This window comes from Equus przewalskii, chromosome 6 (assembly GCF_037783145.1).
Source record: "Equus przewalskii isolate Varuska chromosome 6, EquPr2, whole genome shotgun sequence".
NCBI lineage: Eukaryota > Metazoa > Chordata > Mammalia > Perissodactyla > Equidae > Equus > Equus przewalskii.
The window spans coordinates 39,316,031-39,343,716 of record NC_091836.1 but is presented as its reverse complement, the minus strand read 5'-3'; the positions used below and the strand labels follow the sequence as shown (position 1 = coordinate 39,343,716).

The following is a 27,686-nucleotide window of genomic DNA, read 5'->3' as shown; positions in this document are numbered from 1 at the left end:
TAAAAGGTAACATAGCATAAAATAGATAAGTAAAGATAAAGCTTATGGAGTCCTTTAATAACATATTAGTGAAATATGAGGTCCTGTTACCAGAGAAATAAATTGGAATTTCCTTAGGAATACAGAATCTAGGAACTTTTTTCCACAATTAGAACACAGCTCCTTAGCATGAGAAAGCCTCAATCCACTTTAAAAGTAAACAATAACCAAACAAACTCGTAGCTCATTCAGAGGTCTACCTCAGTGCTTGGTTCCTATCCTTGTCTACTAAGATTATGTCATTGACAGGAAGGCCACACATTGCAAAGCTCCATGGCAGTACCTCTTAAAATCCCCACTCCAATGTTAGTATAGTATTGATGCACCTTAAATAAATGATCTTGTGCATGTCAGAAGCTCCCCATAAAATGTCCACTTGCCAGTTTGCCAGTGGCCAAATTGTCCTTGGTAAAATTGAGTCACTTGAGAGATGTACACAAGTTAGTGTTACAGTAAGAAAACATGGAAGAAGAGCCAGCCCTGATGGCCTAGTGGTTGAAGTTTGGTACTCTCACTGTTTCAGCAGCCCAGGTTCATTGCCCAGTCACAGAAGCACACCACCTGCCTGTCAGTTGCCATGCTGTGGCAGTGACTCACATAGAAGAACTAGAAGGACTTAGAGCTAGGATATACAACCCATGCACTGGAGCTTTGGGGAGAGAACAGAGAGGAAGATTGGCAACAGATGTTAGTGTGAATCCTTCCCTGCAAAAAAAGAGAAAACATGAAGGAAGCAGATGTTTGGCCTGGAAGAGGTATAGGTGTAGATTGACACAACCATGAAGACTGCAACGGTCTGTAAGAGTAATGCTTGTGTAGCTTGATTTCCTGGGCTTGGCAGGAGCCCAGTTGTCATCCATCAGATACCAGACAAAGCCTCCTGATTCTGGGCCTATGAAACTAGGTAAAGCAGTTCTTTGGGACACAAAGTTGACAAAGTCCTTATAAGGTTTTTTTTTAAACAAACATCTTCATTGAAATACAACTTACGTATCATAAAATTTATCCATTTGAAGTGTATAGTTTAGTGGTTTTTAGTATATTCACAGAGTTGTGTGACCATCCCCACAATCTAAGTTTATAACATTTTCATCACCCCAAAGGGAAAACTTGTACCCCTTAGCAATGACTGCCTGTTCCCTCCTAGTCTGAACCCTAGCCCTAGGCAACCACTAATATACTGTCTCTGTAGATTTGCCTATTGTGGATATTTCATGCAATATGTGGTCTTTTCTGACTGATTTCTGTCATTCCATAATATTTTCAAGGTTCACTTGTGTCATACCTTGTAAAGTTTTGAAATATTTTTGCCAGTCAGAGAACTTCTGAACTCAGCCTCTAGGGCCAGTTCAGATGGCTATCCTCTCGTCATAGTCTATTCCTCTTGTATATAAGAGTCAACACACTAGACAGACAGATCATAGGAGCGGGTGTTAGAAGGCTAGAAAACAGTTTCACCAGGGAACAATGACAAATCTGATTGGATAACCAAAGTATTCCCAAAAGACCTTTTTCTAGGAAAACAAAATAAATCTAACACTGAAGAGCTTCAGTGAAATATTTGAGCCCAGTTCAGCATGAACTTACCTACCAGCCAAGGGCAGATTGCACCTCAAAAGGGATTTTAGATGTACACTCTCTTATCAAGTTTCCCAGTGCAAGGAAAAGAACTTCAGCTGAATCTCAGTGGGTCCTCCATTTCTGCCAATGCCCTGTTGCCAGAGACCACCAGGAGCATACCTTTAATTGAACAAGTTGAGTTTATTGCTTGTTTGCAAGATGGGAGATCATACACCATGGGGTCTTTAGGGCTTCTTAATAAGAGGGTTTTAGAAAGAACTTATGAGAGAATTTGGGCTTGTGTTAGGTGGTTTCGGGGAGAATTCAAGGAAATGGGATTTGCTTAGAACTGGTGATGTCAGAAAGCAGGGATAATTCTGTGATTGCGTATCTTAATGAATACCTAGTGATGCAGACTAAAGTGACCCCAAAGCAGCAGTGACTGACGTTACCTAGAGAGGGGGATATTTGATATTTTTGTGGTTGTGCAGTGACCTTGTTTTTGTAAGTGCTTAAACGAAATTAGGTGTTTTGTATCAGACCAGTGTGACCTGATGTTGGTATTCTGTGAGATTGTTTATGTCCAACAGTAAAACACCAGGGCCTAGCTGTGAACACCAGGCCCACTCCTACACATCAGTGTCAGGCCAGTTCCTGAATGCTAGGGACTGCTTTTCTCTTAAGTATGAAATGAGATGCTGTATTTAAAATGTTTAGAACAGTGGCTGGCACGTGCTAAATGCTCAGTAGTGGATGGGTATGGTAATTATTTGTCACCACCAAAAGGGTTTTTGTGTCTTGAGTACTTAAACAATAACAAAACAGGAGTCAGTTTGATGCAACAGAAGCTATCCTACAGCACTCCTTATTGGTGAAAGAGAGTAGACTCTCTTTTTTTTTTTTTTTTTTTTTCCTTCTGCTTTTTCTCCCCAAATCCCACCAGCACATAGCTGTATATTCTAGTTGTGGGCCCTTCTAGTTGTGTCTAGATTCTCTCTTGATAAGGTAACCCTCCCTATATAAAGTTGATTGTCTTGTATCAGCTTTGCTGTTTCATAAGGTGAGAGAGTTCTGTTTAGAATTCTTAGCCCTCATTACCACTGAGAGCAGAATCCCCATAATGTAGAAAGGAAACTTCATTTTAATAATTTAAAAAACATCACTGTCGCCTCAGAAAATTAATATTGCTTGCATATCCTGATATTAAGTTAGTTCAATTAAAATTCCAATTCATATAATACTTGTGTTATCATTGGCAAAAACCATTGTCTCAGGAAAAAGTTTATGATTGATTTTTGCTGATAGTTACAAAAGTGATACACTATGTTAATGTTTTAACTCAATTTAGCTTGGAGTGGTTTTTATTTTTAGCTTTCAGTGCAGTTAAAATAGCTATGGATGAGAAGCGAGTGCCCTTTGTTTTACCTTCCATGCTCACTGTCCATCAAATTAGGGATCTAGAGGCCAAGGACTATATGCTGTTTTAAAATGTGGAAATGGATTTGTTTTAAGAGGGACCATCCGGGAGATAGCCCAGTGGCTCAGCGGTTAAGTGTGCACATTCCACTTCAATGGCCCAGGGTTCGCTGGTTCAGATCCCAGGTGCAGACATGGCACCACTTGGCAGACCATGCTGTGTTAGGCTTCCCACATATAAAAAGTAGAGGAAGATGGGCACAGATGTTAGCTCAGGGCCAGTCTTCCTCAGCAAAAAAAAAAAAAAGGAAGATTGGCAGCAGATGTTAGCTCAGGGCTAATCTTCCTCAAAAAAAAAAAAAGAGGGACCATCTACTAGATGCTTCTTAAACTCCATTTTAGTTCTTTTTGACTAGCTTTTTATTAAGTCTGCTTTATTTTATATCAGGGTTTTTTTACTGAAGTATAGTTGATACAGTTTTGTGTTAGTTGCAGATGTAGAACACAGTGATTTGACATTTATATACATTATGAAATGATCACCACAATGTCTAGTAACCATCTGTCACCCTACAAAGTTATTACAATATTATTGACTGTATTCCCTATGCTATATATTACATCCCCATGACTTATTTGTTTTATAACTGGAAGTTTGTACCTCTTAATCCTCTTCACCTGTTTCACCCAACCCCCACCCACCTTCCCCTCCGGCGACCACCAGTTTATTCTGTATCTGTGAGTCTGTTTCTGTTTTATTTGTTTTGTTTTTTTAGGTTCCACATATAGGTCAAATCGTATGGTATTTGTCTTTTCCTATCTGACTTATTTCACTTAGCATAATACCCTCTAGGTCCATTCATGTTGATAGAAATGACAAGATTTCATTCTTTTTTATGGGTGAGTAATATTCCAGTGTGTGTGTGTGTGTGTGTGTGTGTGTGTGTGTGTGTGTGTGTTCTGTCTTTATTCATTCATCTTTATTCATTCATCTCTCAATGGACACATTGCTTCCATATCTTGGCTATTGTAAATAATGCTGTAATGAGCATACGAGTGTATATGTCTTTTCAAGTTAGTGTTTTTTGTTTTCTTCTGGTAAATACCCAGAAGTGGAATTGCTGGATTATAGGGTAGTTCTATTTTTAATTTTTTGAGGAACCTCCATGCTATTTTCCATAGTGGCTGCACCAATTTACACTCCTACCAACAGTGCACGAGGGTTCCCTTTTCTCCATCTTTGCCAACACTTTTTATTTGTTGTCTTTTTAAAGAAACTCTTGATAATACTAGTTTCAGTATAAAGCAGAGTGGTTTTTATTTCCACCACAGCAAGACTCTGCCCCCTGCTAGAAGTAGTATAGCTTGCCTGATGGTGAGGAGCAAATGTCAGTTAGATCAATCTTCCTGGTCCTCCCTAATCACACCTCCAGGCCTTTTTTGCAAGTCTTTGCCTATAAACTTTAATGTTGCCTGCATTCTGAATAACTGCAGAATACTGCTATAAAGTAGATTTTTTTTCTGTTCGTGGTGACCAGGTCCAAATATTGGGACTTTTTCAGTTTTTATCCCAGGACACATTGAAATGTTAGTGTTTATTTGCCTTTCTTTAAGTAAAAAAGTGAGAATGGGAAGATACTGACAAGTGAACAGTTCTTTCTTAGACAAAATGCAGCATTATCTGGTCTCCCAACCCACGTTGGATTAAAAACAAATAAGAAGGATCAGGAATAAGTTGGATAAGTAGGCATATACAGGAAAAGCATAAATGTCTTTTGATAGTAAGGGAAAGAGAACAAGAAAAGGCATGTACAAAAGTGCTAAATACACACCAGTAAGGGTGAGATAGGGGGCCAGGAAGAATGAGGGTGCAGTTGGAGACGAATATAAACACACACAGTCCTGTCTCCTTTCAAAAACCTCTATCAGTGTATTAGAATATAGTAGACTAATTGGTGTTCTTGATGATGCCGTGAGTCATTAAGAAACAAAAAAGAAATTAATATTTCTGATTTAAGAAGTCAAAGCAAAATGTAACCTTGTCACAAATTTTCTAGCACAAATGATTTAATAAAATAAGTTTGGTTACCTTTAAAAGGGATTAGGTTAGTTTTTTGGAAAATTTTACTTAAGTGGAAAATGTATTTATTCCCTAATAATGTCGGCTGATTCAAGTGTTGCAAAGGGGAAAACTGAAGTATAGGATTCTAAATTTTTGTCAGGAGGAAATTTCATCCTATGGGTCTATTAACAGGTGTTATTTATTAAATGTTCATATGTATATGATGTTGTGCAAACTGTTGAATTTTTAGTACATTTTAGCTTTCATTAAAATATTACAACCAAAAGCTTGCTTACTGTTCACAACTTCAGTGGCTCAGATTTATTCATTTGGTGCAGCACAGCTGATTTGCATACAGTAAAGACATTGGCAAAGTTCAGTACCTGGTGAGAATAGGCTAGATTGTTTGGCTCTACCCTCCCACTAAAAACAACAATATGATTTTTAAAAAGTCACCTTAAAAGTACTTGAAAAGATAGGGAACTGCCGGGTTAAATTTAGGGAGGAAGCCTCATGCAGAGAGGTAAGTAGATACCAGAGCACTAAAACCAGTTTTTCCATAAGACATTTTCCAAAACACAAATGGGCTTTGCTTCATCAACTCCAAGAGCAAGAGAAACAGAAGTCAAGGCCCAGAACATGTGAAAGTTGTGAAGTCTTAGAGAAGTTGGCCCACACATTAAGTAGGGACCTCAAAGGACTGTACCACTAGAACTAAACCTGCTCCCCTTCCTCCAGACTCTAGAGGTCTATAGAAACAGCCACATTGGCAGTGAGCAGACTTGAAGATGAAAAGGAAAAAGGAGAAAACACATCCCTGAGAAGTTGTGGCCACCAGCCAACCCTCTTGCAGGTTAACATCCTGATTATTCCTTGCACAGTAGGCCAAGGAATCTCAAACAGTGAATATGGTTTAGGTAGTGCCCTCCAGGAACCTAGCAGAAGCAAACAGAAAGCTTCTTTGGAAGAGGGCATATTCATCGTAACCTCAGCAAAACAGTCCCCTGCAAATCATTTTCAAGGGCAATAACCACTGTCAAAAACAACCAGGCACACAGACAGCAGAGAGAGAACCAACAGGAAGAAAAAAGAACATGCAGGAGAAATCAACTGGCATAACCAATTGGCATAGTTTTCACACACAGATATAAAACAAATATGCTTACTATGTTTAGTGAAATAAGCTTGAACAATAAATGCAGAGAACAGTAAACTGTAAAAAGTGATGTAACAGATTTGAGAAAAAAACAAATAGGATTTCTAGAAAACAAAAAGATAACCAAAATTTAGAAACTAGGTCAACATTTTGGCAGCTGATTGGACTTAGCAAAAAAGAATTGGTGAATTAGAAGATAAGTTAGAAGAAATCACCTGAGTGCTGCACAGAGAGAGACTATATTAGGTTCCCCTGAAAACAGAATCAAGGAGATAGATAGAGATATATAGAGATTTATTAGAAGAGAGTCACTCACATGATTATGGAGGATGAGAAGTCCCACAAACTGCCATCTGCCAGCTGGAGGCCTAGGAAAGCTGGTAGTGGTAGTTCTGGTCCAAACCCAAGGCCAAGAACTGGGGGGCTGATAGTATAAGTCCAAGTACAAAGGCCCAAGAACTGGGAGCACTGATGTTCAAGGGCAGGAGAAGATGGATATCCCAGCTCAAGCAGAGAGAACAAATTCACCTTTCTTCCACCTTTTTGTTCTATTCGGGAGTCCACTGAATTGGATGATACCCACCTACTTTGGTGAGGAGGATCTTTATTACTCAGTCTACCAATTCAAATGCTAATCTCTTCCGGAACCACCCTCACACATGCACTCAGAAATAATGGGCATCCTTTAGCCCAGTTAAATTGACACAGAAAATTAACCATTACAGAGACAATGGTAGAGACTACAGTGGAGAAAAGGATAAAGGTTATGGACAATACAAACATAGGTTTTGGTGGAAGTCCTAAAAGGAGAAGAGCAAATGGAATAATAAGGAATAATAAGAAACACAGTCCTAGACACATTATAGAGAAAATTCAGAAGATTAAAAAAATGACATTACTTTCAGAAGAATATCTGACTTTTTAATAACATCAGAAAGCAGTAGAATGACATCTTCAGTGTGCTAAAAGAAAATATCTCCAAATCTAGATGTCTACACACAATGAAAATATCTTTCAAGAATGAAGGTGAAATAAAGGCATTTTCAAAGAAACAAAAACATAATACATCATCACTAAAGAAAATTCTTAAAATTGGACTTCAAGCAGGAGTAAAGTGAGCACAGATGGAAGGTCTTACATACAAGAAGGAATGAAGAACAAGAAAGATGTAAATATGTGAACAAATGTGAACATTGCTTGTATGAAAGTAATGTGGGGCTTTATCAAAACAAGTAAAATATCAGACAACAATCTGTAAGTTGCAGAAAGAGTGTGTGTGGGAAATGGAGTTAAAGTACTCTAGGACTCATATTATCCAGGAGGAAGTAAAGGTTTGGTTTGACTTTTAGACTTTGATAAGGTAAGTATGTATCTAGTTTTTAACGAGTAAAAAAGAATAGGATAAGATCGAGTGATTTCCAAACTAATGGGGAGGGGGTCAGGGATGGGGATGCAAAGGGCCAAGAATAGCCAAGATGTTCAGGAAGCAAATGAACAAGGTATGAGAGCACTTGCTTTATCTGGTATCAAGGTCATAAAGCTATGGTAACTAAAGGTTGGCATTAATACAGGTACAAACAAGCAGATGGAACCAGTAGAGAACCTGGAAACAGACCCAAGCATTTATGTACACTTGATATATGACAGAGGTGGCACTACAGAGCAGAGAAGAAAAGTCAGACTTTTCAATAAATGTGTTCTATCACAAAATCAGCTCCAGGGGGATTAAAGAAAAGACCTAAATGTCAGAGGCAAAACTTAGATCTTTCTATAAGACAATTTAAGATAGAGAAGAATTTCTTAAAACAATACCAAAAAGCTATACCCAGAAAGGAAAGGATTAATAAATTCAATTAAAATGTAAAACGTTTGGTCATAAAAAGAGTAAAAAGGCAAGCCATGGAAGAGGGAAGTATATTTGTAACATGTATCACTGACAAAGGGCTTGTATCCAAAATATGAAAAGAACTCTTAGAATAAAAAGCAGACAGCTTGGGGGGCTGGCCCAGTGGCATAGTGGTTGAGTTCACACACACTGCTTCGGTGGCCCAGGGGTTCGCCTGTTCAGATCCTGGGCACAGAACTACAAGCCCCACTATGGCAGCATCCCACATTGGAGAACTAGAAGGACTTACAACTAGGATATACAACTATGTACTGGGGCTTTGGGGGAAAAAAAAAAAAGGAAGATTGGCAACAAATGTTAGCTCAGGGCCAATCTTCCTCACCAAAAAAAAAGATAATAAGACTTGAACTGGCATTTCACAAAAGGAGGGGTTTCAATAAATAAATGAAAAGGTGCTCAATCTCATTAGTAATAAGGGAAATGAAACTCAAACCACAATTAAATATTGCTACACACCCACCAGATTGGCAAAATTTTAAAAATCCAACAATACCAAGTTGGTGAGGCTGTGGAGCAACAAATCTCTCATATATTGTGGGTAGTAACATACAATCACTTGGAAAAGAGTTTAGCATTTTCTAATAAAGTCAGATACACGTATACTATGACTCAGCAATTTTATTCCTAAGTGTAGGTACCCTAGGAAAAAAGCATGCATGTATGCACTAAGTTAGTTGTACAAGAATATTCACAGCATTTTTTACAGTAGCCTGAAACTGTCCATCAAGAGTGAAATGGATAGATTATGGAATATTATGCAACAATATTTAAACTTCACTTACATGTAACAATATGGATGAGTCCACAATATTGAAGGAAAGAGGGAAGACACAGAATACATGGATTGTGATTCAATTTATATAAACTTTACAACCAGGCAACACTGTACTGTTTATAATGTGGGTATGGACTTTTCCCTAAAGGGCATGCATGGTAGTAAATAGCTTAGACTTAACTGCCACATGGTCTCTGTGGCAACCACCACCACTCCACTCGGCCACTGCAGTGTGAAAGCAGCCCTAGACAGTATGTGGCCATGTTTCAGCAAGAACCAGTCCCTCATCTATGAGCACATGGATTTGAGATAAAATTACTTTTAAAGGTGGGATAAGGAAAAAAAGAAGGAAATGATAACCATAAAAGACAGGATAATGAGTATCTCTTGGCAGGAGAGGTTTGTGATCAGGGAAGAGTAAATGGGGCCTTCTAGGATGCTGGCAGTGTTTTAGTGGGAGTTGTGTGGAGGTTGCACAGGTGTTCACTTTATAGCTATCTTTTTAATTCTATGTAAAGTTAAATACTTGTGTGTACAATAAGTTGTATGTCACAATAAAATAAGTTTTAAAAAATAAAAATGGTCACTGTTTCCTTAAGTAATTGTTATACATTTAATCGTATGTGAATTTTTGTTTAGTTTACATTTGAACTGCTCTACTTGTTTCTGAAACTTAAAGAAATACTCCTAAAGGAATTTAAGTAGTAATATAAGGCAATTATCTTATATGTGATTTCTTTTTAAATCACATAAACATTTAATTAAAAGTGAAATAGAACACTACTACTTTTGATTAGTAATTCAGGATATATGCATTAGATAATCTGTGTTTAGAGGCTTAGAGATACAGCTTGCAACTTGTATCTTGGCTTATTTATACTAAAGTGTTAACAGCTGTCCTCTTTTCTTTCTTTTATTCACAGGCTCAGTAGATGAAGGCGTCACCGAAGGGTTACCTACACTTCAAAGCACTTCTAGCACTAATGCTCATGCAGAAGATGATGATCGGTTAGTATTAAGAGAGTGTGTAGTTTCCTTGTAAGGGCTGTGCTTGCAACTCTGAATTCAAGCATTTTATCTAGGAATTATATAAGAAGTTTATCAGGACCTCACTTTAGTATATTTTATATGTATATTTAATATATTTAGTATACTTCAGAGTAATGAGGTAGCATCATCACGTCTAAATTAGACCACCTATGCAAGGTTTTTTGACATTTCTGAAACTAGTCCCATTACTTTAAATAGTGTCTGTATCAGGGGTTGACAAACTATGCACTGCAGGCCAATTCCAGTCCACCACCTTTATTTGTAAGTCGAATTTTATTGGAACACACCCGTGCTCATTTGATTACATATTGCCTGAGGATGGCAGAACAGAGTGGTTGAATTAGAGATCATGTGGTGTGCAAAGCCAAAAATATTTACTGTCTTATCTGCTACGGAAAAAGTTTGCCAAACCCTCATCTGTGTACCCATAATTCCCAAGTCATTATCGTCAGATTGAGCCTCCCTGCTTGATACTTCCACAAGGATGTATAAGGGGCATTTCAGACTTAACATGGCCAAGACAGAATCTAGACTTCTAACTCCCTTCAAAGCCTGTTCTTCCAGTCTTTCCCACCTCAGTAAGCAGCAGCAGCATCCCCCTAATTTCTCAAGCTGTATCTCTGGCAATTATTCTTGATCTTTCTTTCCCTCACCACTCTGCATTCCCCTTCCCCATATTTAATCTTTAGGCAAATTCTGTCAACTGTACCTGCAAAATATGCCCTCATCAGTCTACTTTTCATCCATCTCTACTACAGTCACCCTAGCTCAGGTTACCACCATCTTTTGCCTTGCCTACTGCAGTAGCCTTCAGCTGGCCCTTGATTTCATCCTCCCCCTATGCCAGTCATTAGCCACATGGTGGCCAGAATGATCTTTGTTTTAATTGTCAAATTATGTTGCTGTTTTAAAGCAGTAGATTCTTAAAATTCTCCAATAGATTCATTCTTAAAATCTAAACTCCTTGCTATGCCTTTTAAAACCCTACGTGATAAGACTTCTGCGTAACTCCCTTCAGACATTTTCCTTGTTTGCTACCTTCTAGCCATATTGACCTTCTTTCAGTTTCTAGAATATTCCGTATCCCTGCTTTTGGGTCTTTCTGCCACTTTAGGGCCTTTATTCTGCCTGAAATACTTTATCCTGATTTTCACATTTTCCTTCTTGGCCTCCAGATCACTGTCTAAATGTCATTTCTCAAGGAAACTTTTCCTGATCACCTCTCTAAAATAAAACAGCACCAATTGGATCACCCTATTTTAATTGTCTGTTCTGATAATTTTCTTGAGTATTTATTGTCTGTTTCTGACAGCTGAATATAGACTCCACTGAATGAACTCCTCATAGAGTGTCCAGGACAGACTTTAAAACTCTATTTGTTGAAAAATTGAAGGGTTCAAAGAACTTAAAGTTTATTGTTCTTGAATAGCTAAACCTGGTAGAGCAGATTATGAACCAGAGTCATTTAAAAATAAGTTAATGAAGGTATAAACAAACAAATGTGCCTAAATTCTTTAATTTTAAATATTAGTTGTCTGTTCTGTACTGAATACTGTGCTAAATGGTGGGGATGTAGACGTGAAATGTGCAGCGCTTGCCCTCAGACATCACACCAATTTTGGGGAATGGAGAGAGGTTGAAGATAGACAGGTAGACAGATAATCATGAGTGATCTGCAGAGGGTTCTGTTGCTCTGGTTAGGAGGCTACCTACCTAAGCCACTGATAAATCAAAGAAGGCTTCCAGGAGGATGAGGTGACTTCTTAGCTACATTTCATAAAATGAGTAGGCATTATCTAGGCAAAGAAGGTAGCCAAGTTAAATGTGCAAAAGCATAGCATTGAGAGAGAACTATTAGGAACTGCCTGGTAGAGGATATGTTTAGGGAGTATGACAAGAAATGAGGTGGTAAAGTACACAGAACCCAGATCACAAGGAGCCTTGTATGCCTTACAAAGGGGTTCAGACTTTATTCTGAAGATAACAGTGAACCATCACAGGATTTTAAACATGTGGCTGATTTAATCAGAGAGATCGCTGTGAAACTAAGAAGGATGGATTAGAAGGATGCAGGGTAAAGAGAGGGAGTTATGAATTCAGCCTTGTGTTGGTGAGGGCCTAAATTAGAGCAGTGATAGGAAGGAAAGGGTTAGAGAGATTAAGGATCCCTAAGGGAAAGTCGTTTCTATGTTCTGTGGCCATATGTCTTTTCTTAAGATGCTGACCATGCTGGACAGGAACATTGTTTTCATATAATTGTAAATGGAACTTGTGATCTAACAGTTAAACTGTTTCAAGAAGTCTTTGTTTTTCTTTTGTTTATTTAAAGTTGTGCAGAAATATTTATTCAACTTAAACTTCAGAGCCTGGTTGCCTTCTTTGGTCTGTTTTTTAGATTGGAAAATGTTCAGTATCCCTATCAACTCTACATTGCTCCCTCTACCAGCAGTACAGAACGACCAAGTCCAAATGGTCCAGATAGACCTTTTCAGTGTCCAACTTGTGGGGTGCGATTCACCCGTATTCAGAACCTGAAACAGCACATGCTCATCCACTCAGGTAATGTCGTTTTCCCTATTGTTGCATAAATGAGTACTCTAAAACATTTTATTTGGGGATCCCAGTTAAAAATAGTAAACAGGTGTTTTCGAGTTTAAAAAGAAAAGGTATCTCTGGCAAGTCAAATGAGAACAGATAAGCCTACATCTGTTGCTGAAGTGGTGCAGTGTCACAAAGCTGTTTGCTAAACACATTTGCCACCACAGCATAAGTATTCTGATTAAGACTTGGGGGGGCGTGTAAAGTATGTAAATTTAAAAGATATTGGATATATTAGGTGTGTGCATATATGTGAGAAAAGTACAAATACAGATGGTAAAGCAAATGGGGTTAAAAGGGCATATATTGGTGGTCTTTGTACTATTCTTGTAACTTCTCTGTAAGTTTGAAATTATTTCCAAATAAAAGTATTTTTAAAAATTTACTAACAATAATTTAATTTTAGTTCTGCAATCCTAAATTTCTCTGTGCCCTGATTAGTCAGCTTTGTAGTCAGCTTTGTAGTATTTTTTTTTTTTTAGTGTAAAAGAGATTTGGGATAAATGATGTATAAAACAGATTTGAAACTTAAGTTCACTGATCACCTAAAGGCAACACAATTCTTGTGGGTTGAACAGGGACCTCTGCTGAGCAGGCAGTCTGCTCTGTTCTCAGCAGGAACCATCTCACTTTCCTCTCCTGTACAGAGGTCTGATAGTCCCTGTGCTAACACCAGTTCCCTACGACTTTGTTAAATCAACAGATTGTATTTTGAAGGTTTTGTTTTTTTTTTTTACCAAAGCTATGAAAATGAGTTGGAGGAAACCATTAATATACTTTATAGTTCACATATTAATTTCTACATATTTTTTCTAGGACTACTACAAATCAAATCCCTGAAAACTCAGTTCATCAAGTGCTAATTCTATCATGATCATTAATTATGTTCAGGAATCTTAGAATTTTCCTTTTTTCTTCTCATTTCTCTCTGAGATAGGGAATGAAGAGTAGGTACTAAACATTTTCACATCTTTTCAATGTAAACCTCACTAGTGAAATGAAATAGTAAATGTGTTATATGGGGATTTGGGTTCTGTTTAAATACTGTGCTTAATTGTGTTTCAAAGTCTGTAAAATAGATGATTTAGGACAGTATTCAAAAATCAACTTAGGGAGCTGGCCCTATGGCCTAGTGGTTAAGTTCAGTTCACTCCACTTCAGTGGCCCAGGTTCAGTTCCCAGGCACAGGCAGACCTACACCACTTATCGGTGGCCATGCTGTGGTAGCAACCCACATACAAGATAGAGGAGGCTTGGCACAAATCTTAGCTCAGGACAAATCTTCTTCAAGTAAAAAGAGGAAGATTGGTAACAGATGTTAGCTCAGGGTGAATCTTCCTCAGCAAAAAAGAAAAATCAACTTGGGTATATATAACCTAGTTTCCCCCTCCTCCCCGTGCCTTTCTTTTCTTAAAGCACTAGTGACTTTTCAAATGTTCTCTACCTTTTCTGAGATATTGAATTGGAATATTTTTTGCTGGTGATTTTTATCTCTTCATATTATCTATTGCTACAAAATTCAGAATGTTCAGAAATGTGTGTGGTTTAGCTTTTAGTTTATTTTGTTTTTAGATAATATTTTGTTTTCCTTTATTTTACAGGAATTAAACCATTTCAGTGTGACCGCTGTGGGAAAAAGTTCACCAGGGCTTACTCGCTAAAGATGCATCGCCTAAAGCATGAAGGTAAACGCTGTTTCCGGTGCCAGATATGTAGTGCCACTTTCACTTCCTTCGGGGAATATAAACACCACATGAGGGTTTCCCGGCACATTATCCGCAAGCCTCGGATTTACGAGTGCAAAACATGTGGCGCCATGTTCACCAACTCTGGGAATTTAATCGTGCACCTGAGGAGTCTGAACCATGAAGCGTCAGAGCTAGCAAACTACTTCCAGAGCAGGTGAGGTGCACAACGAAGCCAAACCAGGAAAACTGCTTTCTGAACTCTCTTCTCCTGCTTTCAGGGCAGCCTGCCGCGTTTTTATCAGGTTGCCAGCTAATCAGTCACATTCCTTTTAAATTCCCACTATCCATACTCTGATCTCTTGATCTGATAAACTTTTGTTGAATCTTCTAAGTATGTACAATTATAAATATTTTTATAGTTGGTATTAGAAATCTTTTTCTACAGAAGTAGACTACTTACCCTCTTGTTTGTTTGTTTGTTTTAATAATATGAGGTTAAATTAATTCTGTAGTGGATCTTAAAAATAGACCTTACTGGAAAATTTACCATGCCAGATGATATTTAGTGATATTAGATTACTTCACACCCTTTGGATATTAATAAAATTCTTCACCACTTCTCTCATTTTTTTTTTGAATTCTATATAAAAGAATATACATTTACTAATAAGAGAGAAACTTCAATAGCAATTCTAATGGATATGATTATTTGGATCAAGTGAGGTTTTCTTTTTTTCTTTCAGTTTAGAGCTCAGTGCTTTTAATGTTAGTAGGTTATAATAGAGTTCCCTTTCTGATTTATAGGATATCCAAGGAAATCAGGTTCTCGTTCTAACTCAGCCAGTAACTGCTGTTAGGATTACACGTGTCACTTTACAGATGAGGAAGCTTGAAACTTAGAGATCAAATGTAAGCCTTGAAGGTGATTTCTGAGGTCTCCTCTACATGTAAAATTCTGTTGTCTTTTTTTAATACTTTATCAGAATTGTACATCTATATGAGTCCTTAGTTTCTTATGAAATCTTTCTAAATTTTTGCATTTTAACCCACCTCTTTTTTTAAATCTTATTTTTCGATAAATGTCAAATGATTCCTGAGCCAGCCCTGATGGCCTAGTGGTTAAAGTTCTGTACTCTCTCCACTTCAGCTGCACAGGTTCGTGTCTCGGTCACAGAACCACACCATCTGTCTATCAGTTGCCATGCTGTGGCAGCAGCTCACATAGAAGACTAGAAGAATTTACACCTAGGATATACAACCCTGCATGGGGGCTTTGGGGAGGAGAAAAGAAGAAGATTGGCAACAGATGTTTGCTCAGGCGAATCTTTCCCCGCCAAAAAAATTCAAATTGTTCCTGTGTATATTTTGTTTTTCTCTTCAAACCAGACATTCATTTTGTTTAATGTCGTCATTTATGGCTAAGCGTCTGGTTGTCATATCACTAAACCTAGATTAGATGTATCGTATCAAACATTGTTTGTTCAGGACTAAAATAGGATCCCAGTTGACTCCTGTTGTCGGTCTCTTCCCTGTACAGGGCCCTCTATCCTCTACTGCTCTTGTCTGACACCTGAAGACTCTTTAGAAAGGATAACATAGGACATTGTAAATTGCTCTGCAGATGAGCAGATTTTAATTTTTTTATTAATAGTGGACAATCAAATTATAAAATTACCTTATTAAGTGTATTAGTTATTGACATTCCTAGTATAATGAACTTTTTTAGTTCAACAATAGACTTAAAGCATCTAAGGTAAGACTTACTTCATAGTGCTTATTGTTTTAACTACAAAAAATGCTTATAGTAGAAAACTTAGTAAATATAGAAAAGTATAAAATATAAGAAATTAAAAATCTTTCTTGATCTCACCACTCAGAGATAATTTCCACTGTTGTGAAAATTTTGGTGTGTTTTCTTGTCCACACCCAGTAATTAAATACTTATTTAATAGAATATTAAATATTTCCAATATCAGTAAATTCTTTCTGAGGACTAACGTGTGACCAGTTTCATGGCATTCATTTCCAAATTCTGATTCAAGATAATTTATTAACTCTTTTCATATAGCAAATCTAATAAGTTACACATAAATTTTTGTTTTACATTTCTCTATATAATAAATTATGTATAAGATCATTTATGCATAAGGATTTATTTTCTTAGCTAATTTATATCCAGGAAGTACTAAACAGCTAAGTTTATATACCTCTTAATTAGTGTATAATCCAAGAAAGATTAAGCATAAGTTATTCAAATGATCTTTCCTTAAGTGGGCATGCTAATCATATTTGTCAGTCTTTCAGAGTGACGCTGAAAGTGACAGTTCATCTCATCAGTTGGTGGTAGGGAGAGTTGAGATACTTCGGTTCTGATGGATGCCTTTGGTTCATATTTAGGAAAGTTTACAAGTTGAAAATTCCTGAGTTATAATCTTCATTCAAAAATCTTCGTTCAAGAATTAGAGAAATGAAAAATCCCAATCTTATTTTACAAATAAGGTCTTTTTATTATGTCTTATTTGTTACTGGTTTGAAAATTAACTCCCTTTTTCATCCTTTGCCTCTTATCTAGTGATTTCCTAGTACCGGACTACTTAAACCAGGAGCAGGAAGAGACCCTTGTTCAGTATGATCTTGGAGAACACAGTTTTGAAAGCAACTCCTCTGTTCAAATGCCTGTAATTTCACAGGTCTCCTCGACCCAGAATTGCGAAAGCACCTTTCCCTTGGGGGCTCTTGGTGGGCTGGCAGGAAAAGAGGAAGAAATGCCAGAGCAGCCAAAGACCAGTGCTTGTGCTGAGCCAGCCAGAGATGACCCCCCAAAATCAGAGCTGTCTTCTATAACTATTGAGTAATTTCATGGTTGGGCTTCATTTTTGGTTTTTGGAAAGTGCCTGTGCTTGGTCTTGTACATTTAAATTTAATTTAATTTTTTAAACAAAAAAGGGTTTGGGAAAGAATTTCTCTTTTTACTTTGTAAGCCCTGCAACTGATGTTTTATTTTTTCATGACTCAGAGATTGCTTTTGTAAGTACACAATAATGTGATGTTGAAATACAGTAGAAACTATGAGACTTAAGGAGAACCAGTTGACTTAAAACATCTATCAGTTTCTTCTTCCACTGTTGAAAATAGGCTAACAGCAGATCATTAGTTAAAGAAGAAATCAGATGATTATTGACCTTCCTGAGATGAAAGGGTACAACAGAAACAAATTACTAAACAATGACAACTGGCCTGAATAGATGTTTACTCCTATACACAGGACAGTGTACACTATTTTGTAAAGCCTGTTGTTTTTGCAAGTATTTATGGTAAGCTTTCTTAAAATTTATTGGGTGAATACTTCTGAAATCCAACATACTCTTTTTTTATTTTTTATGCTTTGTCATTTCTATTATGATTTTTCATGGTGAAAATTTGCATAGGCTTTCCCTGTACCTTTATAATACTGCTCCTCCGAATAATCTTTCTGTCTTCTATGATAGAAGACAAAGAACCATGACTGAGAATAGTCAAGCTGTGTGTGAAATGACCAGGAATGGAGAATGTAGTATGTAAATCCCAGCTTCATAGAAACTCTTTAATATACTGCTTTTCTGAGTAAAATTGTTTACCTGGTCTTTGAATATTAATGCTTGGCTAATTAGGTCATTGTGTACATCAGTTTTCCTCTTGCCCCATCAGCAGTCTTTCTCTTGAACATACTGGAGTGATGCCGTACAAAGGAAAAATATTGGAGATATTATATATTTTATATATAGGTTTATGTATTGTTCGGGATATTTTTATTGTACTGTTTTGGACAAAATAAAGAATTCTCTGTTAAGGCTACATTCTTAACCCAGCTAAAATTGTTTACAAAATTCCATACAACAGTGAGACATTGTCCTTGTTCTGAGATATTTTTAGACATTGCCAAGTTAGTATAGTTTTTACACAATGTAAGCAATAATGTAAAAGATAAGAAGAGGCTATAAAATGATGACTTGTGACTCATAAATTTGTTTGGGAAAAAAATTAAGGCCAAAAACCTTAAATTAATGAATATCACCTCTTTTGCTGCTAAAAAAATGAAACTTCCTGGTTTATATATAAGTTGGAATTTATATGATACTCTAGACTGGAGTATCCTTTTCATTTGCTACCATTAAAGCATCACTGACCTTGATCTTAAATATTCATGAGTCCATGAACAATGAACTTTTGAGTAACTTTTTTTCTATGTATATGCCCAAAGTTTAATAATTATAAAAGCACCTGATTAGATTAGAAAAAAGAAGCAAAGTGTGATTTCTTATTCAAAACACAAGATCTGAATTTTGTCTGAGTGCTAGATCTTAATAAAAAAAATATATTTTTAAGTTATAGTGATTTAATTGTTTCATTTTTTTTAATTGGCTAATTCTGTAGTTGATTTCTCCCCATGAATGTAAAGGAAGGGAAAGTAAACTCACTGAAGATTTTTTTAAGTTCAAGTTCTTTCTGTCTCTTTCCATATTCTATCTTTAACTTGTTTCCATCTCTTCTCTCAGTTGTGAACCTGTTTTTCCCCCTTGGCTCTCAAACATAGGTGTCTCACCTTCATAAAGATCAAGATACCCAGGTTAATGATGGGTTTCCATCATTTATGCTTCCTTACTCATAGGGTTGAATTAGTTTCTGCAGCAGACTGTGATACTTAGTACTGCTGTGTCTCAACTGGAAAGGTCAGAAATTTTTATTTTTGATGTCATATATATTCTTTGAAAACTGTTATGCCTACCAGTAGGTAAATCTCAAAGTTAGTGTTAAAATCTTAATATGGGCAAGACAAAGAATAGGTAAAATTACGACCAGGAATCAATTGTTGCCTTCAGTTCTAAGAGTTATTTTTTTTAAAAGTGAGTAAGTAAGAAAAAAAAAGAAGGAAAGAAATAGGCATAAAGAAAAGAAATGTGTGTGAATCGTTTGGGGATTTGTTGGTTGAAAATGTTGTGGCATATCCCCTATCCTGAGAACACTACGTGAAGAGAGCCTGTACAGTTTTGGCAGCTCTGAGGTATTCTGTGTTCTCAGAGTGTAGGATTACCACCACTGGCCATTGTTTCCCAAATGGAAACTTTAGATTTTCATTGGTAATTATAAATTGCACAGATTTCCAAGTTTTATGAAAAATTTGAATGTACTGTGAAAATGCATACTTGGTTAGTTGTCTATTCCCCAAATTTTATCAATACAGGTAACTAGTATTTGACATAAAGTGATATAAACAAGGCTGTCTTTTTTCTATTTCATTAAGACTCTACATTTTTCTTGATACACAATTTAAGGGTATTTAGCTTATGAATCTGTTTTAGGAAACTAAGCTGCAAGGGATATAATTGTATATAGTGTTATTTAGTTTTATTTAAAATTCGTTTAAGAGAAGGATACATGGATGTATAATTTTTACCAGAATATATGGAAAACATTGCAAAGAGATGAATGCCAGTTACAGCATCCCATCCATTAGAAATTACTGGTGTAACTGAACGTAAAAATTTCCAGGTTTGAATACTTAGGTACAGCTGCCTTTCCTAAGGGCCAAAAGGGTAATTTTGTGATATTTAAAGGGCTTAAATTTCAGGATGCAGGATAAATTGCCTTTTAAAACCAAGTATTTTATACAAGAAAAGCATTTGCTTTCAGTTTTTAAGCTACCAAACAGGTGGGACATAACTTTAGAAATGAGCAAAGATGTTTGCCATGGTCCTGGATGGTACAGCTCCTGCAGTCATTTTTTCATTTTTAAGGGTGTATTCTAACGGTGGAAGCATTTAGCATCTCAGTGATTATCCTAATTCAGAAACAAACAGATTAATACTGGTTTTTATTTTTTTGAATTTTAAGTTTTCTATAAATGGATGCAGATGGAGGTTATCACCCACAAGTATATTTAAATGGATTTTTCTTAATTTGAATTTCGAGTAATCTTTTTGATTTTTATTTCATATAGTTAGTTACGCATTTAGTTACAATGCCACTTTTTAAAGTTCTCAATTTCAGTGAGACAAATGATACCAAAATGTTTAAATAGTTTCATTCAGTCTTACATTCTAATATTTCAGCAATCATTCTGGCTTACAGTAATTTGGTTCCGTATTATGACACTTGCCCATTGGTTTTAAAACGAACAAAAAAACTTCCATTTTCTTAAGATATTTTACCAAATGGAATGGACTGGTCAGCACATCTAATGTACATATTATTGGTAACTCTGTTACCTTCTAACTACTGAGCCAGACTCTCCCTCTGTATAAGTGGAGGCTTTGGAAGCTGTATTAACTCTTTCAGTCTCTTATTTTATTTCTTTTTATTTTATCCTGTCCTTATCTTAATCTAAATGGAGGCAAATTATCTATTTTAAATGTGGCTTTATTTTGAAGATTCTCAGATCATGTTTTAGTCTCTTAGCTTTGTAGTCCCTGAAAAATACATTACTGTATAATGTAATGGCGGTTCTGTACGAGTATACCACATGGAGAGAGTTACTCTTATTACTTGATGAATGAATAATCCTAAAATTGTGGTATTCTAACTGAAAGGAGTTTGAGATTTGAGGACTTCATGAAGAAAAGAATTAGAAACTTCCTGTGGCATTTAGTCTATTTTCACTCATCTGCAAAATGTGAAGTTATAACTCTGAAATACACATTTCAGTGTATGTGAGGAAGAATAAATAGTTCTCTAGATGGTAATATTAATTGGAGGAAAAAAATTAATAAAGTTCACATTTGGAAATGACCCAAAGTTGCTAAAAGGTAATGAATGTGGTTTTCACTCTGTCATTGACATATTTTATTTATAATATATTTAGATTTTAAAAGTTACTGAGAGAAGAATGCCTAGAGCCTAGATTTTCTCTTCTGAATCAGTGGAGCAGCAGTGAGGGGAAGGTCTGTTATAGTAAACACATCTGTGAGGAATATTCCGCTAAGCACACTCCTACAGGCTTTAAGCTAAAATCATCAAAATTTAAGTTATTCCTTATTTGGCCTATACCCGTTTTTATCTTTCAGTGTCATTTTTGCTTGACAGTATGTGATGACGTAGGATATTTTTATTTGGAAAGTCCTCAGCAAGACAAATTTGCCAAAAGCAATAATGGTTCAGATTAAACAATGAAGTGGAATTGAACCAATTTCTGGGTTCAACTAAGGGACACACTCTGGACATTTCGATTTTAGATTATAAATATGTTGCGATTTGTTAATAAGGAGTTAAGCCTATGTGAGATTATGGGTTGAAGACTATTAGTGACATCAGAGTCGTACTTTTTTTTTTTTTACCTCATACTAAACTAATACAGTTAGATGATTCCACTACATTGTAGTGATTATATTTTTATGACAGAAAAAAACTAGTTCCATGTCTTTACAAATAGTGTCTGCAGAGATGTCAGGCACTGTCATTGGAACCTCAGTTTGGCAGTGTCTAAAAAGTGATCACGTCTTAAAGTGCTTGTGCTGCTTCAGTTGAGTGAGCTCCCTCTGCACAGGACCCAGGCCAGTTCCAACTATACCAAGGCTTCTGTGTACATACTAGTTTACAGAGAAGTGAAGAGTTCAGACCACTGATTGAAGAAAAAAAATTTTTTTTTTAATTTTTAAAAACTTCAAAATTTTTTATTTCAGTTTGTAGTGCCTGGTTTATAAAATCACATTCTTTGATTATTGCCTTTCTCTTTTAAATGTACTAGTTTTCTGATTAAGCTTAAAGCCATGGGCTCAATTGTGATGACTTTTTGATAAAATCGATGCTTCATGGTTTGAGGGGCTACAGTGTTATGACTTTTATGAAATTCTGCTTGTTTTCCCAAATGCTGATCTAACCCTTTCCATATTTCATTATTCAATTAAATAAGTTAAAAAGTCATCCTGTAAATGAATGTTCAGGTTACCAAAGTACATCGCCTGCTGAGGAAGGATAAATCTTCCCTTTAAGAGGAAGCGGGTCATCTCCTCATAACACACATCGTTTCTCCTGGTGTTAGTGGAAGCTGTGTTCATTTAAAGATGGGAAGCCTTTGGTGCAGTTCCTAGAAACACCTATTGTCTAGAGAGAACCTTTTCTTTGATTAGGTTATAAGTGTGTTTTAATCTCAGAGCTTTCTTTTATTTCAGTTATCAATTTAATTTTCAAGTTGACAGATGTTACGTAAAGTCTCTCATACTGAGAGTAGTCCAGTAAATTATTGAAAGTTGCACTGCTTTTCATCTTTCAGGTGCCTGAAATGAATGCCATCAGGTATTTGGAAGGAGTAAGATCATAAACTTGATTCATTTTCTTCTTTGTACAGTGTGATGGCTTCTAATGCTTATATTTCAAGATATTTTTTAAAAAACAACAGTCCCTAATAGAGTAAAATTTGGTTTTGATCCAAGTCCCAATAATATGTTTGATTTTTCTCTTGTTACTGATGCCTCCTGTTGCATCAAAGAGAGATTGCCTGCCTCTTTGTAGGGCACCCTTGTGGCACCTTATGTCTAATTGGAGGATAGTATATGGCTTATTTGTGCCTCTACTATCTTTTCAAAAGCCATTTTATAAAAATCCTAGGTGTAGCCTATTTTAATATTTAAATATATATATTTGTGAGAGATACTTTTAGAATAGACTTTTTTTTTACTTTAAAATTTCTGTATTCCCATTTTTAAGAGTAAAGTTAAACTTTCCAGGATTAGGACTTGTCTTTTTCCACAGCAGCATAATGAGAAAGTCACATTGAGATAACAGACCATAATTCATTGATAGAAGAAATTGATGTCTGGTTAAAGGAGACAGATGTGAAGGAAGAAAGTTGTTTTGATGTAACAGAAATGAATTTTTAAATAAAATGTTTTTCTTTCTGTTATTTCATACTTGCTGCTATAGTAGCTCGGTGTTTTACAGAGCTAACATATAAATCTGGCTCCATTTAAAAAACGGAGTACTTTCTAGTATCACCAGCCTAGGAGGAAGCTGTGCACCACAGTCCTCCAGATGGGTGATGACTGCTTTGTTGAGCTGATGCATGCTGTAATATTTGCCCACAGCTCAACATCAAGGAAGTTTGGGGGAAACTTTTTTACCTTGCTAGTTATGGCTTTATGATTCTTTTTGGGCACTGGCATTTTGTGAAACCCTTAAGGGAGGAGGGTAATGCTGGGGAAGAAATGTGAATTAACTTATGTAGATGAGTGTTTCTTTGTCTTCTGTCCCTCTCCTAGAACCAGTACAACTCTAACTGTGCCAGTCCCCAATTCACCAGCTTTGTATCCAGTTGTCATCTCATTCAAGTATGGCTTCACTTGGTGACGGTGGCCATAGCTAAGTTATTTGGCATGTTTGACTTTCAACAATAACAAAAATGGTTTTGGATTTTATTTCCTAAAAATGTATACAATGTCAGAACTTCAGATTTTATATAATAGTATCTGGCTATTAGTATTTTACAGGAACCATAGTTCTTGGTGATTACATATATATATATCTATATATTTTTGTGACTTTTTTGTAAACTAAGTGCCGTTTCAACGTTACAATCATTTTTAGAGTTATTGTAATCAATGTGAATATCATGTTTTTTCAAATCTGTTCTGAGCCTATAGTGTTTGCTTTGTGAACATATGTGTATTGTATATATTCTGTATAGTTACATTGTACTGAAATATTAGCTTGTTTGATATAAGAAAAGTATGTATTGAGTACCTTTTTGCTAGCCTGGTTGTTTAATCTTTTTTAAAAAGTTTAAACTTTTTAAAAAAAATCTTTAGACTGGCCTTTATTACATGGTCACATATTAAGTTGCAGTTAGAAGGGATGGGCAGGGAAAAACTAGTTTTGAGTGTCTTTGAATAGAAACATAAGACTAAGATGTGGGTTTTTTTCCTCATTAAAATATCTTATTAATGCTTTGTGGAGTAAAACTTCCTGCTGTTGTTGTTTGTTGTTGGCTGGAAGGAAAAATTCATGGTGGTGTTTGAGGTCCAGTGGATAAGAAGTCATCAGAATAATGCATGACTTAAGTAAACCTCCATTGAGTGTGTCCAGACTAGAGAGTGTTACGTTCGACAGCACATGTCAGCTTCCTGGGCAAGTGAGATGAGAGCTGAGAGTGCAAAGATTCCACAAACACCATCCCTAAGATTGGAACGGGTCTAAAGGAGGCTGGTTAGAGACGGGCATCAAATCCTAGAGCTGTTGAACCAGGTTCCTGTGCACATCTCCTTCCTGAGTGGTGAGTTGCATCTTTAGAAGTTGCTCTGAATCTTTCTGAAGTTATGCTTTATTGATTACAGAGCTATTGGTGACATTTCAATAATATCTTACAACCAGGGAGTAGAAAATAGATACCTGGGGAAAGCAGCTCATTGCATATGGTAATGAGTCTATGAGAACCTCAAGGAGGGGCTTTGTAACTTTAGATTCATCTTTATGTGGATTTTGACAATAACTAGTCTGTAGAATAACAGGCAAAGAAAATTATTTCGTTGACCCCAAGCTACCAGGATGAGTTTAGAACAAAGTTCGGAGAGGAAGAGGGTAAACCTTAAGAAGCATCCTCTTCATTCAGTGAATGTATTGAGTGGTTTTAACAATGGTTCACCAAACCATTCAAGGTCAGCAAACTGTGTTGGGTCCTCAGTAGCCTCAGCCACAGATGACATACGTAAATGCAGAATGTAGAATTTAAAATAATTATATCCTACAGTTTGATCTGCATATTAAATCACATACCAGAAGAATGATACTAGAGATATTAACCGAAGGTGTGTATCTCCTCAACTGATAGAGTTGAAATAAATGGTTTGGGCATTCTCTTTTGAACAGAAATGTTTGCTCTAAGCACTAAACTGAGAAAATTAAGAATAAAATATACGAATATACCAAGAGTTTAAGTGGGGGGAACTTGCTTATAAACATCAAATCCCAAAGTTTAATGTAAATCATTTTTTATATGGATAAACTTTTATGCAGATGGAAAGACTAAGATAGGGCATATTCAATCTAGAGAGAAATTCCTCATCAGCAGACTGATTTAGAACTAGAGTTTGAACAGCCTTAGGGACAAAGGGAAAGCTGTTTGTTGTTTTTGTAAACTCTGATTGATTTACTTGAATTTTCCTACCAAAAAAATTTGAGATTTCTATATTACCCTTATAGACCAGTGAACAGGGCATTGCAGAGGCTATGGGCTGGGTTGGCATTAGAATCATTTTGCAGGACTTCCACACATAATCCCACACTCTTCCTTCTATCCCTGCCTAATTTTTTCCACAGCTGACATTTCTGGTGGCCTTGGATGGAGGTCATTTAGTGAATGAGCAGGTCTCATTGAACAGAGACCTGAAAAGTTAGACAGGCTCAGCAGCACATACACACAGACCCCCCAGTAAAGGGCTAGCCTCAAGTGAATTGCCTCTCATGATTCTTGCTGTCTAGAGACCTCTGTGGGGAGAGTTGCATTCAAACATAAGAAGAAAAGATGACAACCAAATAAAATTCTTGCAGTCTATTTTAAATTGGGTTAAGGCAGGTATGCTCTCTGGCGATCCAAGCATCAATAATACATATGGTAGGACCTGTGTACGTGATAACTCTTGTCCAGGAACAGAATTCTTTATTGAAAGCAAATGAGTCTACCAACAAGATTAGTAAAAATTCCTTTTCAATATGTTTCATAGTTTATAAAATGCCAGCACTTTTAGTGATTTGCTCTTTAAAAACCCAGAGAGATAGCAGGGAAAGTAATAACAAATCTGTGGTCCCCATAGTTAGATAGTGCCCTTCCTGCCAATTCTAGGAGGGCGTTAGATCCACTCTGAAATGTCCAGGCCACTAACAGGGCTGGAACCTCTGGGGTCTTGAGTGGGTAGAGCCTGCATCTGTGTGGGCACGGTACACAATGATTGGAACGGAAGCCAGGAACTTCTATCTTGCCAGTTCTAGCAATTATGATTCTTTTTGCGTGGGCACCAGCATTTTGGGAGACCCTTAAGGGAAGGTAATGCTGATGGAATATGTGAATTAAATTATGCAGATGAATGTTTTTATGTCTTTCGTGCCAGGATCTGGTTCTCTTAAAGGAGAGTCAGAGGTTAACTTTTTCTTATAATGTGAAAAGAATTGCATGTGACCTTGTTCTAAAGTGGACTGGTCAGTTTTTTCCTTATGTGCTCTTACCTACTTAATACCTCCACTCGGTTATCGCTCCCCCCCTACCCCCGCCCCACGCTCACCCCCCCCCCATAACATTTCCCATCATTTTCTCCATCCCTATTGCTGCTAGCTTAATTCGAGCCTTTGTTGTTTCTGAGCTAACATAAACAGCCTCCTAACTGTTCTTCCCTCTCTCCAGTTGGGCCTCCTTGAGTCCATCCTTTACATTGCTACTAGAGTCCTCTTTCTAATCAGGCCACAGCCCTACTTAAAATCTGCCCCTCTCTCCCTGGGATACTCTCCCCAGCCTGCTCTGCCTGGCTCATTGCAGTTGGACTTTGAGGACACAGATCGGGCTTCACCTCCTCTAGGAACCCACCCCTCAGTCCTCACTCCCACCTGCTGCCTACCTCGCATAGCAGTTTAGGGTGAAGGGTCCCTCCTGTCTATTCCGTGGCAGATTTTGTTTAGTTCCACCAAACCACTTCTCAATCACACTGCCGTGTAAATCTGCCTCATGAGGTAGTTGTGAGAATTAAACAAATTATATGTCAGATACTTAGACCAGCACCTAGTGTATAGTAACCACTTCGTAAGCCTTGCTGCTAGTATGTCTCCCTCACCTGACTGAATGCTTGCTGTCAGGGACTGCGTCTTTTATCTGTGTATCCCCTGTAGTATCCGACACATAGAACTCAAAAAATGTTGAATGAGTAAATGAGTGTTGCCAAGAAATGGTCATAAACTCAATTTACCAGAATGCTCAGAGGACTTACCAAGGAAATTTTGGGCAGAACACCTAGAAGTATTTTCATCATGTGACCTGATGATTTGCCTCAACTCTTCACCATATATATCAAAATCTTACTCATCTTTAATTGAGGGTCTGAAATACAAGGCTATAGGGGATTATGAGTATTAACTTTCAGTCTAATCCTCAGAACAACTGCCATCAGCCTGGCCAAAATTTCCCCAAATCGCTGGTTTTGCCATTTTCCTGTTTTCATCTGGTTTACTCTTACATCAAGTCCATACCTGAGTATCACTTCTTAAAGATGCTTTCCTAGAGCCTCCCACACTGGGTGGTTGTGTTCACATAACATCCTGTATTTTTATTACAATGGCAATTCACTAATTAAAATCAGTTGGACTAAACTCCATTGGGTTAAGTTCCGTTAGGACAAGGACCACAACTGTCTCTTGTACCAAGGTGTCCCCAGCCCAGGGTTGGCTGAATGAATGAAGTCTCTGACCTTGGGAGATTATGGTTTCTA

General features: G+C 36.8%; 1 protein-coding gene across 15 annotated transcripts in view; it reads left to right on the top strand.

Moving 5' to 3' along the window:
• Positions 1-24,179, top strand: part of ZBTB44 (zinc finger and BTB domain containing 44) — a 76,235-nt gene extending 52,056 nt beyond the window's left edge. For 8 of the 15 annotated variants that reach the window (XM_070623453.1, XM_070623468.1, XM_070623457.1 and 5 more), the window contains 4 exons: positions 9,838-9,922; positions 12,360-12,523; positions 14,164-14,464; positions 16,823-24,179. In XM_070623453.1, the coding sequence (XP_070479554.1) occupies positions 9,838-9,922; positions 12,360-12,523; positions 14,164-14,464; positions 16,823-17,105 (833 nt within the window). In that variant the 3' untranslated portion in view covers positions 17,106-24,179. The remainder of the gene's footprint in view (positions 1-9,837; positions 9,923-12,359; positions 12,524-14,163; positions 14,465-16,822) is intronic. The other 7 variants (XM_070623462.1, XM_070623463.1, XM_070623464.1 and 4 more) reach the window with 2 other exon arrangements.
• Positions 24,180-27,686: the final 3,507 nt, after the last annotated feature.